This window comes from Oncorhynchus gorbuscha, linkage group LG01, assembly GCF_021184085.1.
Source record: "Oncorhynchus gorbuscha isolate QuinsamMale2020 ecotype Even-year linkage group LG01, OgorEven_v1.0, whole genome shotgun sequence".
Lineage (NCBI taxonomy): Eukaryota > Metazoa > Chordata > Actinopteri > Salmoniformes > Salmonidae > Oncorhynchus > Oncorhynchus gorbuscha.
Window position 1 is genome coordinate 15,694,862 of NC_060173.1, and position 18,779 is coordinate 15,713,640.

The 18,779-nt window shown below is 47.9% G+C and overlaps 1 protein-coding gene across 1 annotated transcript in view; it reads left to right on the plus strand.

Annotated features, from left to right (window-relative positions):
• LOC124033603 (hepatocyte growth factor receptor-like) overlaps positions 1 to 18,779 on the plus strand; it is a 116,639-nt gene that overhangs the window by 89,136 nt on the left and 8,724 nt on the right. Inside the window, 6 exon segments of the mRNA XM_046345694.1 lie at positions 819 to 975; positions 1,711 to 1,851; positions 2,363 to 2,617; positions 4,989 to 5,069; positions 6,725 to 6,906; positions 18,521 to 18,630. Of these exon segments, the coding sequence (XP_046201650.1) occupies positions 819 to 975; positions 1,711 to 1,851; positions 2,363 to 2,617; positions 4,989 to 5,069; positions 6,725 to 6,906; positions 18,521 to 18,630 (926 nt within the window).

Genomic DNA, 18,779 nt, shown 5'->3' on the forward strand with positions numbered 1-18,779 from the left:
GCCCCAGACAGAGCCAAACAGCCCCAGACAGAGCCAGACAGCCCCAGACAGCCCCCGACAGAGCCAGACAGCCCCAGACAGAGCCAGACAGCCCCAGACAGAGCCAAACAACCCCAGACAGAGCCAGACAGCCCCAGACAGCCCCAGAGTCAGACAGCCCCAGACAGAACCAAACAGCCCCAGACAGAGCCAGACAGCCCCAGACAGAGCCAGACAGAGCCAGACAGCCCCAGACAGAGCCAGACAGAGCCAGACAGCTCCAGACAGACCCAGACAGAGCCAGACAGCCCCAGACAAGCCCCCCTGACACACACACCGTCTCCAGCTCATTTCTCCCAAACCTAATATGTAAAAGCAATATCTATGATCCAAACTCCTACTCCATCTGTGGCTCACAATGCTCCACATGTGAAAGAGAGAGAGAGAGGGAGAGAGAGAGAGAGAGAGAGAGAGAGAGGGAGAGTGTCTGTGTGTGTGTGTGTGTGTGTGTGTGTGTGTGTGTGTGTGTGTGTGTGTGTGTGTGTGTGTGTGTGTGTGTGTGTGTGTGTGTGTGTGTGTGTGTGTGTGTGTGTGTGTGTGTGTGTGTGTGTGTGTGTGTGTGTGTGTGTGTGTGTGTGTGTGTGTGTGTGTGTGTGTGTGTGTGTGTGTGTGTGTGTTCATCAGTTTTTCGCCTAGAATGGAATTGGAGTTTCCCGACACACACATCGTAAAAAATGTATTATCTAGAACGTAGTTGTACATCTCACTCACTGTTCTCCTGTCTGACTGTCTGACTGTATGTGTGTCTGTCTGTCTGTGTATGTGTATTATGTGTGTAGTGGCGTCAGGCGTCGTCCTCGGTGAGTCTGGGCAGGGTGATGTTGGCCCATGAGCAGGACTACAGAGGGCTGCTAGCTGGCTGTGTGTGTGTCAGTCTGCTGCTGATGATGTTGCTCACTCTGTTCCTCTGGAAAAGGAGGAACAAACACATTGACGGTAAGTCAGTTATTTTGTGATATATTTTCAACTGTGTGTGCGTGCGTGTGCATGTGTGTGTGCATGTTTGCCCGCCTCTTACTGGCTGTGGGATTGTGAGGTGTTGAGCTGATGGGAGCACTGGTGGAGCGCTCTATCCTTCTCCTTCAATGACTGTGTTCTCTCTCCCTCTGCTACTGCCTCCTCTCTCTTTCTCTGTCCCCTCCCACTACATGTACCCCCTCTCTGCTACCCCACTCTCTTCCCTACATCCTCTCCTTCTCTCTACCTCCTACCACCTCTCCTCCTCTCTCTCCTCCCCTCTCTCCTTCTCTCTCCCTCCTCTCTCTCTCCCTCCTTCCCTCCCTCCTCTCTCTCTCCCTCCTCTCTCTCCCTCCTCTCTCTCTCTCTCTCTCTCTCTCTCTCTCTCTCTCTCTCTCCTCCTCTCTCTCTCTCCCTCCTCCCTCCCTCCTCTCTCTCTCCCTCCTCCTATCTCTCCCTCCTCCTCGCTCTCTCTCTCATCCTCTCTCCTCTCTCTCTCCCTCCTCCTCTCCCTCCTCGCTCTCTCCCTCCTCCTCTCTCTCTCCCTCCTCCTCTTCTCTCTCCCTCTGTCCTCCTCTCCCTCCTCCTCTCTCTCCTCCTCTCCCTCCTCTTCTCTCTCTCCTCCTCTCTCTCTCCTCCTCTCTCCTCTTCTCTCTCTCTCTCTCCCCCCTCTCCCTCCTCCTCTCTCTCCTTCTCTCTATCTCTGGTTTCCAGATCTGGCTGAGGGTAAGGTTTGGTATGACGGCAGGGCTCACATTCAGCACTTGGATATGTTGGCTAATGCCCGGAGCGTCAGCCCCACTAACGAAATGGTGTCCCACGAGTCTTTGGACTATAGAACCACCCTGCTGGAGGGTACGTTTCCTGACACTACACCACTGGGGCGGTTACTCTGACCCTAAAAACTAACACTAACCCTGTTCTAACAACACCTGCCTTTCTTAACCTTAACCTCTAACCTCTAAAGAGATGGCCATCTAACTCTGTGTGTTTTTTTATTCTTTGCTTCATACCTGATGCCTATTCAGATCTGGGAAACCAATGACATTAATGTATTGATGGAGGTGAAAACCAGAAGGCACTCCAATGTTCAAGAACTAGAGTTTCCCATCCCTTCCTGCTCCTCTTTCAAAATAACCCTCACATTTTCACTCATGCAAACTCATTTGCCCTCCCCTGCTTCCCTTCTCCCCCCAATGACATAAAGAACGAATGGGCAGGTCTCAGGTTCCCTCTCTTCCTTTCTGTAACCATGACTCTCTCTTTCTCTGACCTTTCTCTCTGGCATCACTCTGTGATCATGTGACCTATGTTGATCTCTAACCCTGACCCCTGTAGTAATTGACCTTTGGCTATATTGTTTCAGACCAGGGCGTGGAGAGGCCAGAATCATGCAGGGGGGCTCCCCCTATCTACGGGAGCCATGGGGAGCTGCTGTCCCCCAGATTGGGGCTCGGAGGCATGGGTCTGGGGGCAGAGGGGGAGCTGGTGTCCCCTCTCCTGTCGGCCCCGGTCCACATCGACCCGTCCCAGCTGCACCCTGACCTCCTGAAGGAGGTTCAACATGTGGTCATCGCCAGAGAGCATCTGCTGTTACATTTTAACCAGGTCATCGGCAGAGGTCAGTGGTTTGATCATACACGTGTATATACTGTACACACTTCTGATACATGAACACATGCACAGGTACAGTGCACGCAAAGACGCTCACATCCATGAACACACGTGTACCCACTGGACATAGGCTCCTCACAAACCCACTGGACAAAGGCTCCTCACAAACCCACTGGACATAGGCTCCTCACAAACCCACTGGACAAAGGCTCCTCATAAGTAATGACATCATGTTTAAGGTCGCTACTGTTCAGATCAGATCAGATCAGCCTATACTGATATAGTGGAAAAAGGTCAATATCGACTGATAATATCGGTGAACCGATGTATCGGCCAGGATCTTGTTACTACTAATAGTAGACACACGGCCACACACTCACTCAATAACTAAAATACACTGGGGGTTACTGATTAGAGCAGGCAGACATCTATTTATATTAGTCATGACATATATATGCATGTATGCACGAATGTACACATGAGCGCACTCGTGCACACGCACGCACGCACGCACACACACACACACACACACACACACACACACACACACACACACACACACAGACACACAGACACACACACACACACACATACACCTATATCTACACACACACGCGCGCACACATACACACACACGCACACACATACACACACACGCACACACATACACCTATATCTACACACACCTACACACACCTATATCTACACACACACCTACACACACCGGATTCCGAAAGCAGAATTAGGGGGTGGGGTGATTTGTACCCTGGTAGCATTGCAAGCTCCATTGTTGATCCGTGTGGTGTAAGCTGAGCCGTCTTTGCATCTGCAGGGATTGTGATGGAAGAACGCCTCAGAGAGTTCTCTACGTTCCTCTAGCTTTAATACCCCAACACCCCTGCAAAGCTGCACTGAACCCTCTCGACCACATATAATTCAATAAGGGCCACGGTAACTCAGAGCTCAGATAAGGGGATATAGCCTCCCACTGCGATGGCTACAACTGTAGGGTGCTGTATGAATGGCCCTCCAGTAAAGGGTTGTAGAAGTCACCGAGGCTTCAACCAGTGGTGGGAAAAGTACACAATTGTCATACTTATCATACACAATTGCAAGTAAAATACTACTTGAGTAAAAGTCGAAAAGTACTTGTTTTTAAATATACTTGAGTATCAAATGTAAAACTATAAATCATGTAAAATTCCAGACGGCACAATTATTTTGCTTTTCTAATTTACAGATGGCCCGGGGCACACTCCAACTCAAACATCATTTACAGATGGCTAGGGGCACACTCCAACTCAAACATCATTTACAGATGGCCAGGGGCACACTCCAACTCAAACATCATTTACAAATGGCTAGGGGCACACTCCAACTCAAACATCATTTACAGATGGCTAGGGGCACACTCCAACTCAAACATCATTTACAGATGGCCAGGGGCACACTCCACTCAAACATCATTTACAGATGGCTAGGGGCACACTCCAACTCAAACATCATTTACAGATGGCTAGGGGCACACTCCAACTCAAACATCATTTACAGATGGCTAGGGGCACACTCCAACTCAAACATCATTTACAGATGGCTAGGGGCACACTCCAACTCAAACATCATTTACAGATGGCTAGGGGCACACTCCAACTCAAACATCATTTACAGATGGCCAGGGGCACACTCCAACTCAAACATCATTTACAGATGGCTAGGGGCACACTCCAACTCAAACATCATTTACAGATGGCTAGGGGCACACTCCAACTCAAACATAATTTACAGATGGCTAGGGGCACACTCCAACTCAAACATAATTTACAGATGGCTAGGGGCACACTCCAACTCAAACATCATTTACAGATGGCTAGGGGCACACTCCAACTCAAACATCATTTACAGATGGCTAGGGGCACACTCCAACTCAAACATCATTTACAGATGGCTAGGGGCACACTCCAACTCAAACATCATTTACAGATGGCTAGGGGCACACTCCAACTCAAACATCATTTACAGATGGCTAGGGGCACACTCCAACTCAAACATCATTTACAGATGGCCAGGGGCACACTCCAACTCAAACATCATTTACAGATGGCTAGGGGCACACTCCAACTCAAACATCATTTACAGATGGCTAGGGGCACACTCCAACTCAAACATCATTTACAGATGGCTAGGGGCACACTCCAACTCAAACATCATTTACAGATGGCTAGGGGCACACTCCAACTCAAACATCATTTACAGATGGCTAGGGGCACACTCCAACTCAAACATCATTTACAGATGGCTAGGGGCACACTCAGATGGCTGTAAATGATTTGGTTGTTGCTTATTTGACATATTTGACATATTTATTCTTCTTCATACAGGACACTTTGGCTGTGTGTTCCATGGTACCTTGTTGGAGGCTGACGGACAGAAGCAGCACTGTGCCATCAAGTCTCTCAACCGTGAGTACTGCATGACCACAAAGGCACAGTTCACCCCGTCAGTGTTCATTCAAATCTCATTGCTCTGATATGTCACCACACAACGCAACGCCACAACAACGTTAGAGGGCTTATCTCATCTCTTGAATGTGCTACGGCAGTGTGTCCTGTGGAAGGATGATTGAGATGGATTGGCTCCTGGTGGTGAAGATGACATTAGGGTCCCCCTCTCTCTAATTGTGTAAACTGTCACTTTATCCTGAGAGATGAATGTCCTAGATAATTCTTCCACAAGGCTTCTGGAAGCTCTGCCACTGGGCTGGTGGTAACCCATAGCGATAGAGGGTTACCACTGCCTTGTTCTCTAAGCCTTGGCCTTCTCATTGTGTTTACAGTGACCTAAAGTTCCCCAGGGAGCTTTAAAGAAAATAAAGAAGTTCCCCAGGGAGCTTTAAAGAAAATAAAGAAGTTCCCCAGGGAGCTTTAAAGAAAACAAAGAAGTTCCCCAGGGAGCTTTAAAGAAAATAAAGAAGTTCCCCAGGGAGCTTTAAAGAAAATAAAGAAGTTCCCCAGGGAGCTTTAAAGAACATAAAGAAGTTCCCCAGGGAACGTTAAAGAAAATAAAGAAGTTCCCCAGGGAGCTTTAAAGAAAATAAAGAAGTTCCCCAGGGAGCTTTAAAGAAAATAAAGAAGATCCCCAGGGAGCTTTAAAGAAAATAAAGAAGTTCCCCAGGGAGCTTTAAAGAAAATAAAGAAGTTCCCCAGGGAGCTTTAAAGAAAATAAAGAAGTTCCCCAGGGAGCTTTAAAGAAAATAAAGAAGTTCCCCAGGGAGCTTTAAAGAAAATAAAGAAGTTCCCCAGGGAGCTTTAAAGAAAATAAAGAAGTTCCCCGGGGAGCTTTAAAGAAAATAAAGAAGTTCCCCGGGGAGCTTTAAAGAAAATAAAGAAGTTCCCCGGGGAGCTTTAAAGAACATAAAGAAGTTCCCCAGGGAGCTTTAAAGAAAATAAAGAAGTTCCCCAGGGGTCTTTGTCACTGTCATGGAAAAGGCACATGGTTTGGAGGATATTGTAGATGATGTCAACATGTTGTTTCTGCAGTAGGCAGATAGTTCTAAACATCCAGCTTCACAGCCTCGTTTTCTTAGATATTCTGTGATCTTTCTTTTACTCAACTCTAAATAGCCAGTCGTCTTTCTTTGCTTGTGTGTGTGTCGTCATCTGGTAGTTACAGTGAAAGGGCAGTTTTATCAGACGTTTTATCTTAGCTAAATGAGATTCTGTTTCAAACGAGATTAGAAGAGAAGGGGAGAAAGAGAAAGAGCAGTGACACCAGGAGCACTGATTCGATTGGATAATGGGAGTGTTGTGTAGCAGTAACCTATAGGCTTGGGGTAGGGTCACAGTCCCTATGCTCAGACAGCCTGGAGACTGGCTCCTCATGGGCTTCTAACTGTGGTATATAACTAAGGTTTAGATGGCACAACGGTAAAGAGATAGAGGTTTATGGCTTGATGGCCTGTTTTTGTTAGCGTTTTTGTTGGTGGTCCATCTAACAGCACATGATTAAGCTTTAATGTCAGGTTGCTGTAAAACATAATGTGTTCTCTTCTCAACAACTTGGTTAAATAAAGGTAATAAATAAATAAACAATCCTGTAATATCTTGCTGTGTTTCAGGGATTACTGACCTGGAGGAGGTGTCTCAGTTCCTAAAGGAGGGGATCATCATGAAGGACTTCAGCCACCCCAACGTGTTGTCTCTCCTGGGGATCTGTCTGCCCCCTGAGGGCTCTCCTCTGGTGGTGCTGCCATACATGAAGCACGGAGACCTCAGGAACTTTATCAGGGAAGAGACACACGTAAGAGTTTTATTTTTATTTATTTCACCTTTATTTAACCAGGTAGGCAAGTTGAGAACAAGTTCTCATTTACAATTGTGACCTGGCCAAGATAAAGCAAAGCAGTTCGACACATAAAACAACACAGAGTTACACATGGAGTAAAACAAACATACAGTCAATAATACAGTAGAAAAATAAGTCTATATACAATGTGAGCAAATGAGGTGAGATAAGGGAGGTAAAGGCAAAAAAAAGGCCATGGTGGCAGAGTAAATACAATATAGCAAGTAAAACACTGGAATGGTAGATTTGCAGTGGAAGAATGTGCAAAGTAGAAATAAAAATAATGGGGTGCAAAAGAGCAAGATAAATAAATAAATAAATACAGTAGGGGAAGCGGTAGTTGTTTGGGCTAAATTATAGGTGGGCTATGTACAGGTGCAGTAATCTGTGAACTGCTCTGACAGCTGGTGCTTAAAGCTAGTGAGGGAGATAAGTGTTTCCAGTTCCAGAGATTTTTGTAGTTCGTTCCAGTCATTGGCAGCAGAGAACTGTAAGGAGAGGCGGCCAAAGGAAGAATTGGTTTTGGGGGTGACCAGAGAGATATACCTGCTGGAGCGTGTGCAACAGGTGGGTGCTGCTATGGTGACCAGCGAGCTGAGATAAGGGGGACTTTACCTAGCAGGGTCTTGTAGATGACCTGGAACCAGTGGGCTTGGCGACGAATATGACGCGAGGGCCAGCCAACGAGAACATACAGGTTGCAGTGGTGGGTAGTATAAGGAACTTTGGTGACAAAACGGATGGCACTGTGATAGACTGCATCCAATTTGCTGAGTAGGGTATTGGAGGCTATTTTGTAAATGACATCGCCGAAGTCGGATGGTCAGTTTTACGAGTATGATTGGCAGCATGAGCGAAGGATGCTTTTTTGCTAAATAGGAAGCCAATTCTAGATTTAATTTTGGATTGGAGATGTTTGATGTAAGCCTGGAAGGAGAGTTTACAGTCTAACCAGACACCTAGTTATTTGTAGTTGTCCACATATTCTAAGTCAGAACCGTCCAGAGTAGTGATGTTGGACGGGCGGGCAGGTGCGGGCAGCGATCGGTTGAAGAGCATGAATTTAGTTTTACTTGCATTTAAGAGCAGCTGGAGGCCACGGAAGGAGATGTATGGCATTGAAGCTCCTCTGGAGGGTTGTTAAAACAGTGTCCAAAGAAGGGCCAGAAATATACAGAATGGTGACGTCTGCGTAGAGGTGGATCAGAGACTCACCAGCAGCAAGAGCGAAATCATTGATGTATACAGAGAAGAGAGTCGGTCCAAGAATTGAACCCTGTGGCACCCACATAGAGACTGCCAGAGGTCCGGACAACAGGCCCTCCGATTTGACACACTGAACTCTATCAGATAAGTAGTTGGTGAACCAGGCGAGGCAATCATTTGAGAAACCAAGGCTATCGAGTCTGCCGATGAGGATGTGGTGATTGACTGGGTCGAAAGCCTTGGCCAGGTCAATGAATATGGCTGCACAGTATTGTTTCTTATCGATGGCGGTTAAGATATCGTTTAGTACCTTGAGCGTGGTTGAGGTGCACCCATGACCAGCTCTGAAACCAGATTGCATAGCGGAGAAGGTGCGGTGGGATTCGAAATGGTCGGTAATCTGTTTGTTGACTTGACTTTTGAAGACCTGAGAAAGGCAGAGTAGGATAGATATAGGACTGTAGCAGTTTGGGTCTAGAGTGTGTCCCCCTTTGAAGAGGGGGATGACCGCAGCTGCTTTCCAATCTTTGGGAATCTCAGGAGTTGCAACAATTTTGGCAGATAATTTTGGCAGATAATTTTAGAAAGAGAGGGTTCAGATTGTCTAGCCTGGCTGATTTGTAGAGGTACAGATTTTGCAGCTCTTTCAGAACATCAGCTGATTTGATTTGGGAGAAGGAGAAATGGGGAAGGCTTGGGCGAGTTTCTGTGGGGGGTGCAGTGCTGTTGACCGGGGTAGGGGTAGCCAGGTGGAAAGCATGGCCAGCCGTACTAAAATGCTTGTTGAAATTTTCAATTATAAATAAAATCAAATGTTATTTGTCACATACACATGGTTAGCAGATGTTAATGCGAGGGTAGCGAAATGCTTGTGCTTCTAGTTCCGACAATGCAGTAATAACCAACGAGTAATCTAGCTAACAATTCCAAAACTACTACCTTATACACACAAGTGTAAAGGGATAAATAATATGTACATAAAGATATATGAATGAGTGATGGTACAGAGCGGCATAGGCAAGATGCAGTAGATGGTATCGAGTACAGTATATACATATGAGATGAGTATGTAAACAAAGTGGCATAGATTAAAGTGGCTAGTGATACATGTATTACATAAAGATGCAGTAGATGATATAGAGTACAGTAAATACTTAGACATATGAGATAAATAATGTAGGGTATGTAAACATTATATTAAGTAGCATTGTTTAAAGTGGCTAGTGATATATTTTACATCAATTCCCATTGTTAAAGTGGCTGGAGTTGAGTCAGTGTGTTGGCAGCAGCCACTCAATGTTAGTGGTGGCTGTTTAACAGTCTGATGGCCTTGAGATAGAAGCTGTTTTTCAGTCTCTCGGTCCCAGCTTTGATGCACCTGTACTGACCTCGCCTTCTGGATGATAGCGGGATGAACAGGCAGTGGCTCGGGTGGTTGTTGTCCTTGATGATCTTTATGGCCTTCCTGTGACATCGGGTGGTGTAGGTGTCCTGGAGGACAGGTAGTTTGCCCTCGGTGATGCGTTGTGCAGACCTCACTACCCTCTGGAGAGCCTTACGGTTGTGGGCGGAGCAGTTGCCGTACCAGGCGGTGATACAGCACGACAGGATGCTCTTGATTGTGCATCTGTAGAAGTTTGTGAGTGCTTTTGGTGACAAGCCGAATTTCGTCAGCCTCCCGAGGTTGAAGAGGCGCTGCTGGGCCTTCTTCACGATGCTGTCTGTGTGGGTGGACCAATTCAGTTTGTCTGTGATGTGTACACCGAGGAACTTAAAACTTGCTACCCTCTCCACTACTGTTCCATCGATGTGGATAGGGGGGTGTTCCCTCTGCTGTTTCTTGAAGTCCACAATCATCTCCTTAGTTTTGTTGACGTTGAGTGTGAGGTTATTTTCCTGACACCATACTCCGAGGGCCCTCACCTCCTCCCTGTAGGCCATCTCATCGTTGTTGGTAATCAAGCCTACCACTGTTGTGTCGTCCGCAAACTTGATGATTGAGTTGGAGGCTTGCGTGGCCATGCAGTCGTGGGTGAACAGGGAGTACAGGAGAGGGCTCAGAACGCACCCTTGTGGGGCCCCAGTGTTGAGGATCAGCGGGGTGGAGATGTTGGCACCTACCCTCACCACCTGAGGACGGCCCGTCAGGAAGTCCAGTACCCAGTTGCACAGGGCGGGGTCGAGACCCAGGGTCTCGAGCTTGATGACGAGTTTGGAGGGTACTATGGTGTTAAATGCTGAGCTGTAGTCGATGAACAGCATTCTCACATAGGTATTCCTCTTATCCAGATGGGTTAGGGCAGTGTGCAGTGTGGTTGAGATTGCATCGTCTGTGGACCTATTTGGGCGGTAAGCAAATTGGAGTGGGTCTAGGGTGTCAGGTAGGGTGGAGGTGATATGGTCCTTGACTAGTCTCTCAAAGCACTTCATGATGACGGAAGTGAGTGCTACGGGGCGGTAGTCGTTTAGCTCAGTTACCTTAGCTTTCTTGGGAACAGGAACAGTGGTGGCCCTCTTGAAGCATGTGGGAACAGCAGACTGGGATAGGGATCGATTGAATATGTCCGTAAACACACCAGCCAGCTGGTCTGCGCATGCTCTGAGGGCGCGGCTGGGGATGCCGTCTGGGCCTGCAGCCTTGCGAGGGTTAAAATGTTTAAATGTTTTACTCACCTCGGGTGCAGTGAAGGAGAGACCGCATGTTTTGGTTGCGGGCTGTGTCAGTGGCACTGTATTGTCCTCAAAGCGGGAGCAAGGCATCCTGGTCCGTGACTGGGCTGGTTTTCTTTTTGTAATCCATGATTGACTGTAGACCCTGCCACATACCTCTTGTGTCTGAGCCGTTGAATTGCAATTCTACTTTGTCTCTATACTGACGCTTAGCTTGTTTGATTGCCTTGCGGATGGAATAGCTACACTGTTTGTATTCGGTCATGTTTCCGGTCACCTTGCCCTGATTAAAAGCAGTGGTTCGCGCTTTCAGTTTCACGCGAATGCTGCCATCAATCCACGGTTTCTGGTTTGGGAATGTTTTAATCGTTGCTATGGGAACAACATCTTCAACGCACGTTCTAATGAGCTCGCACACCGAATCAGCGTATTCATCAATGTTGTTGTCTGACGCAATACGAAACATATCCCAGTCCACGTGATGGAAGCAGTCTTGGAGCGTGGAATCAGATTGGTCGGACCAGCGTTGAACAGACCTCAGCGTGGGAGCTTCTTGTTTTAGCTTCTGTCTGTAGGCAGGGATCAACAAAATGGAGTCGTGGTCAGCTTTTCCGAAAGGAGTGCGGGCGAGGGCCTTATATGCGTCGCGGAAGTTAGAATAGCAATGATCCAAGGTTTTACCAGCCCTGGTTGCGCAATCGATATGCTGATACAATTTAGGGAGTCTTGTTTTCAGATTAGCCTTGTTAAAATCCCCAGCTACAATGAATGCAGCCTCAGGGTATATGGATTCCAGTTTGCAAAGAGTCAAATAAAGTTTGTTCAGAGCCATCGATGTGTCTGCTTGGGGGGGAATATATACGGCTGTGATTATAATTGAAGAGAATTCCCTTGGTAAATAATGCGGTCGACATTTGATTGTGAGGAATTCTAAATCAGGTGAACAGAAGGACTTGAGTTCCTGTATGTTGTTGTAACCACACCACATCTCGTTAACCATAAAGCATAGGCCCCCGCCCCTCTTCTTACCAGAAAGATGTTTGTTTCTGTCGGCGCGATGCGTGGAGAAACCAGCTGGCTGCACCGACTCCGATAGCGTCTCTCGAGTGAGCCATGTTTCCGTGAAGCAAAGAACGTTACAGTCCCTGATGTCCCTCTGGAATTCTACCCTTGCTCGGATTTCGTCAACCTTGTTGTCAAGAGACTGGACATTGGCGAGTAGTATGTGTTATGCAGGTGAATGAGGACCCAAAAGCGACTTGGCGAAAACAGAGTCTTTAATCCAGAAAAGTTACTTTACAAACAAAAGGCATAATACTACTCGTAATGACGAGAACAGACTGGAGACTTGATCAAGAACTGCAGGTTGCCTCGGGAAGGCACTTGAACGTAGCAGACTCAGACACCTGCTCACCACGCAGCATCTGAGGGAAACACGACACGACAAGGCAATACATAGACACAGCACGGTGAACAATAGACAAGGATCCGACAGGACAGGAACGGAAAACAAGGGAAGAAATAGGGACTCTAATCAGGGGAAAAGATAAGGAACAGGTGTGGGAAGACTAAATGATGATTAGGGGAATAGGAACAGCTGGGAGCAGGAACGGAACGATAGAGAGAGGAGAGAGAGGGAGGGGGAGAGAGAGGGATAGAAAAAGGGAACGAACCTAATAAGACCAGCAGGGGAAACGAACAGAAGGGAAAGCATAATGACAAGACAATCTAAGACAAAACATGACAGTACCCCCCACTCACCGAGCGCCTCCTGGCGCACTCGAGAGGAATCCTGGCGGCAACGGAGGAAATCATCAATAAGTGTACGGTCCAGCACGTCCCGAGACGGAACCCAACTCCTCTCCTCAGGACCGTAACCCTCCCAATCCACTAGGTATTGGTGACCCCGTCCCCGAGAACGCATGTCCATGATCTTACGTACCTTGTAAATAGGTGCGCTCTCGACAAGGACGGGAGGGGGGAGGGAAGACGAACGGGGTGCGAAGAAAGGGCTTGACACAGGAGACATGGAAGACAGGATGGACGCGACGAAGATGTCGTGGAAGAAGCAGTCGCACAGCGACAGGATTGACGACCTGGGAGACACGGAACGGACCAATGAACCGCGGAGTCAACTTACGAGAAGCTGTCGTAAGAGGAAGGTTGCGAGTGGAAAGCCACACTCTCTGGCCGCAACAATACCTTGGACTCTTAATCCTGCGTTTATTGGCGGCTCTCACAGTCTGTGCCCTGTAACGGCAAAGTGCAGACCTCACCCTCCTCCAGGTGCGCTCACAACGTTGGACAAACGCTTGAGCGGAGGGAACGCTGGACTCGGCAAGCTGGGATGAGAACAGAGGAGGCTGGTAACCCAGACTACTCTGAAACGGAGATAACCCGGTAGCAGACGAAGGAAGCGAGTTGTGAGCGTATTCTGCCCAGGGGAGCTGTTCTGCCCAAGACGCAGGGTTTCTGAAAGAAAGGCTGCGTAGTATGCGACCAATCGTCTGATTGGCCCTCTCTGCTTGACCGTTAGACTGGGGATGAAACCCGGAAGAGAGACTGACGGACGCACCAATCAAACGACAGAACTCCCTCCAAAACTGTGACGTGAATTGCGGGCCTCTGTCTGAAACGGCGTCTAACGGGAGGCCATGAATTCTGAACACATTCTCGATGATGATTTGTGCCGTCTCCTTAGCGGAAGGAAGTTTAGCGAGGGGAATGAAATGTGCCGCCTTAGAGAACCTATCGACAACCGTAAGAATCACAGTCTTCCCCGCAGACAAAGGCAGACCGGTAATGAAGTCTAGGGCGATGTGAGACCATGGTCGAGAAGGAATGGGGAGCGGTCTGAGACGACCGGCAGGAGGAGAGTTACCCGACTTAGTCTGCGCGCAGTCCGAACAAGCAGCCACGAAACGGCGCGTGTCACGCTCCTGAGTCGGCCACCAAAAGCGCTGGCGAATAGACGCAAGAGTGCCTCGAACACCGGGATGACCAGCTAACTTGGCAGAGTGAGCCCACTGAAGAACAGCCAGATGAGTGGAAACAGGAACGAAAAGGAGGTTACTAGGACAAGCGCGCGGCGACGCAGTGTGCGTGAGTGCTTGCTTAACCTGTCTTTCAATTCCCCAGACTGTCAACCCGACAACACGCCCATAAGGAAGAATCCCCTCGGGATCAGTAGAAGCCACAGAAGAACTAAACAGACGGGATAAGGCATCAGGCTTGGTGTTTTTGCTACCCGGACGGTAAGAAATCACAAACTCGAAACGAGCGAAAAACAACGCCCATCGAGCTTGACGGGCATTAAGTCGTTTGGCAGAACGGATGTACTCAAGGTTCTTATGGTCTGTCCAAACGACAAAAGGAACAGTCGCCCCCTCCAACCACTGTCGCCATTCGCCTAGGGCTAAGCGGATGGCGAGCAGTTCACGGTTACCCACATCATAGTTGCGCTCAGATGGCGACAGGCGATGAGAAAAATAAGCGCAAGGATGAACCTTTCGTCAGACTGGAAGCGCTGGGATAGAATGGCTCCCACGCCTACCTCTGAATGTCAACCTCGACAATGAATTGTCTAGTGACGTCAGGAGTAACGAGGATAGGAGCGGACGTAAAACGTTCCTTTAGAAGATCAAAAGCTCCCTGGGCGGAACCGGACCACTTAAAACACGTCTTGACAGAAGTAAGAGCTGTGAGAGGGGCAGCAACTTGACCGAAATTACGAATGAAACGCCGATAGAAATGAGCGAAACCTAAAAAGCGCTGCAACTCGACACGTGACCTTGGAACGGGCCAATCACTGACAGCTTGGACCTTAGCGGAATCCATCTGAATGCCTTCAGCGGAAATAACGGAACCGAGAAAAGTAACGGAGGAGACATGAAAAGAGCACTTCTCAGCCTTTACGTAGAGACAATTCTCTAAAAGGCGCTGTAGAACACGTCGAACGTGCTGAACATGAATCTCGAGTGACGGTGAAAAAATCAGGATATCGTCAAGATAGACAAAAACAAAGATGTTCAGCATGTCTCTCAGAACATCATTAACTAATGCCTGAAAAACAGCTGGCGCATTGGCGAGACCAAACGGCCCTCGGGATCGACTGAAGACCGTGCGCAGATCATGATATTCCTCCGGCACTCCTGTCAAATCGCCAGGTTCCTCCTGAGAAGTGGGGACAGAAGAAATGGGAGGGATGGCAGACATTAAACACTTCACATGACAAGAAACGTTCCAGGATAGGATAGAATTACTAGACCAATTAATAGAAGGATTATGACATACTAGCCAGGGATGACCCAAAACAACAGGTGTAAAAGGTGAACGAAAAATCAAAAAAGAAATAGTCTCACTGTGGTTACCAGATACTGTGAGAGTTAAAGGTAGTGTCTCAAATCTGATACTGGGAAGATGACTACCATCTAAGGCAAACATGGGCGTAGGCTTGTCTAACTGTCTGAAAGGAATGTCATGTTTCCGAGCCCATGCTTCGTCCATGAAACAACCCTCAGCCCCAGAGTCAATCAAGGCACTGCATGTAGCACCCGAACCGGTCCAGCGTAGATGGACCGACATAGTAGTACAGGATCTAGATGAAGAGACCTGAGTAGTAGCGCTCACCAGTAGCCCTCCGCTTACTGATGAGCTCTGGCCTTTTACTGGACATGAATTGACAAAATGTCCATCAAATCCCAGAGGCACAGGCGGTTGGTAATCCTCCGTTCCCCTCTCCTTGGTCGAGATGTGAATACCTCCCAGCTGCATGGGCTCAGTCTCTGAGCCAGAGGAGGGAGATGGTTGCGATGCGGAGCAGGGAAACACCGTTGACGCGAGCTCTCTTCCACGAGCTTGGTGACGAAGATCTACCCGTCGTTCTATGCGGATGGCGAGAGCAATCAAAGAGTCCACACTGGAAGGAACCTCCCGAGAGAGAATCTCATCTTTGACCACTGCGTGGAGTCCCTCCAGAAAACGAGCGAGCAGCGCCGGCTCGTTCCAGTCACTAGAGGCAGCAAGAGTGCGAAACTCTATAGAGTAATCCGTTATGGATCGATCACCTTGGCATAGGGAAGCCAGGGCCCTAGAAGCCTCCCTACCAAAAACTGAACGGTCAAAAACCCGAATCATCTCCTCTTTAAAGTTCTGGTAATTGTTAGAACAATCAGCCCTTGCCTCCCAGATAGCTGTGCCCCACTCTCGAGCCCGGCCAGTAAGGAGTGAAATGACGTAAGCAACCCGAGCTCTCTCGCTAGAGTATGTGTTGGGTTGGAGAGAGAACACAATATCACACTGGGTGAGAAAGGAGCGGCACTCCGTGGGCTGCCCGGAGTAGCAAGGTGGGTTATTAACCCTAGGTTCCGGAGGCTCGGCAGGCCAGGAAGTAACAGGTGGCACGAGACGAAGACTCTGGAACTGTCCAGAGAGGTCGGAAACCTGAGCGGCCAGGTTCTCCACGGCATGGCGAGCAGCAGACAATTCCTGCTCGTGTCTGCCGAGCATGGCTCCTTGGATCTCGACGGCAGTGTTACGAGCATCTGTAGTCGCTGGGTCCATTCCTTGGTCGGATCCTTCTGTTATGCCGGTGAATGAGGACCCAAAAGCGACTTGGCGAAAACAGAGTCTTTAATCCAGAAAAGTTACTTTACAAACAAAAGGCATAATACTACTCGTAATGACGAGAACAGACTGGAGACTTGATCAAGAACTGCAGGTTGCCTCGGGAAGGCACTTGAACGTAGCAGACTCAGACACCTGCTCACCACGCAGCATCTGAGGGAAACACGACACGACAAGGCAATACATAGACACAGCACGGTGAACAATAGACAAGGATCCGACAGGACAGGAACGGAAAACAAGGGAAGAAATAGGGACTCTAATCAGGGGAAAAGATAAGGAACAGGTGTGGGAAGACTAAATGATGATTAGGGGAATAGGAACAGCTGGGAGCAGGAACGGAACGATAGAGAGAGGAGAGAGAGGGAGGGGGAGAGAGAGGGATAGAAAAAGGGAACGAACCTAATAAGACCAGCAGGGGGAAACGAACAGAAGGGAAAGCATAATGACAAGACAATCTAAGACAAAACATGACAGTATGCTAGGGAGTGGCGCGCAATGTGCCCGTCTCCGGAGCCTGACCAGAAGACCGCTTCGTTTGCCTCTTTTATGGCATCGTTGTTTTGGGTCGCAGGCTAGGATCCATTCCGTTGTCCTGGGTGGAAGGCAGAACACAGGATCTGCTCCGGGAAAGTCATATTCTTGGTCGTACTGATGGTGAGTTGACGCTGCTCTTATATTCAGTAGTTCTTCTCAACTGTATGTAATGAAACCTACGATGACCTGGGGTACCAATGTAAGAAATAACACATAAAAATACAAATAAAACTGCATAGTTTCCTTGGAACGCGAAGCGAGGCGGCCATCTCTGTCGGCGCCGGAAGTCTCATATAGAGGATTTATCGGTGGTGACAGAGTTTTCTATCCTCAGTGCAGTGGGCAGCTGGGAGGAGGTGTTCTTATTATCCATGGACTTTGCAGTGTCCCAGAACTTTTCGGAGTTTGTGTTGCAGGAAGCAAATTTCTGCTTGAAAAAGCTTGCCTTGGTTTTTCTAACTGCCTGTGTATATTGGTTTCTAACTTCCCTGAAAAGTTGTTTTTGTGTTGGTTAAGGGCAGTCAGGTCTGGAGAGAACCAAGGGCTATATCTGTTCCTGGTTCTACATTTCTTGAATGGGGCATGCTTATTTAAGATGGTGAGGAAGGCATTTAAAAAAATAACCAGGCATCCTCTACTGACAGGATGAGGTCAATATCCTTCCAGGATACCTGAGCCAGGTCGATTAGAAAGGCCTGCTCGCTGAAGTGTTTCAGGGAGCATTTGACAGTGATGAGTGGAGGTTGCTTGACCGCTGACCCATTACGGATGCAGGCAATGAGGCAGTGATCCCTGAGATCTTGGTAGAAAACAGCAGAGGTTTATCTAGAGGGCAAGTTGGTTAGGATGATATCTATGAGGGTGCCTGTGTTAACGGCTTTGGGGTGGTACCTGGTAGGTTCATTGATAATTTGTGCGAGATTGAGAGCATCAAGTTTATATTGTACGATGGCTGGGGTGCTAAGCATGTTCCAGTTTAGGTCACCTAGCAGCACGAGCTCTGAAGATAGATGGGGGGCACACACACATACACAAACTCTAGTCATACAATCACCTTTATAAGTCATCGTGTTTTGGCTGGAATAATGACTGATTTAGGCCATTGCAGCTGAAACATTGTATATTTAAGTACAGGAATAAAGCATGGGAGCAGCATATACTGTAGAGATGTAGGGTCTTCATTTGATCACCCTGTTGTTGCAGGAAATGTCATGCACAGCAGACATGCAAACTTGTAGTGTATTCAAGGTTTAAATGGCTTGTAAAAGTTTAATTTCCACTTAAAATGTTCAGACTTAATTTGCCCTACCAAAAATGTATCAAACCCTACAAAAATTACATTTAGTTATAATCCACACAATACTTTACACTTACTGTTGCTGTAGCATTATTTTACTGCTGTGAGAAACTGGTAAAATTAAAGTCCTACATCTGTATCGCATGCAGGCCATTCAGTCTTTTTTGGCCTAGCACCAGTGGATACATTTGGGATGTGCATATCACCTAAACACACCCTTCCTTGTTTTCCCAGAACCCAACAGTGAAGGACCTGATGGGCTTTGGTGTGCAGGTGGCCAGGGGCATGGAGTATCTGGCCAGCAAGAAGTTTGTCCACAGAGACCTAGCTGCCAGGAACTGCATGTAAGATCTGGAACCAACTGTCAAATGCAATCTCAGACAGTCAGTGTGTGGAAGTGTAGTCACCATTGTAGGAGAGCTAACGCATTGAGAGCTAACGCATTGTCATTCCATACAATTACGCATACTTTCAGATGTTTTATTTTAATGGG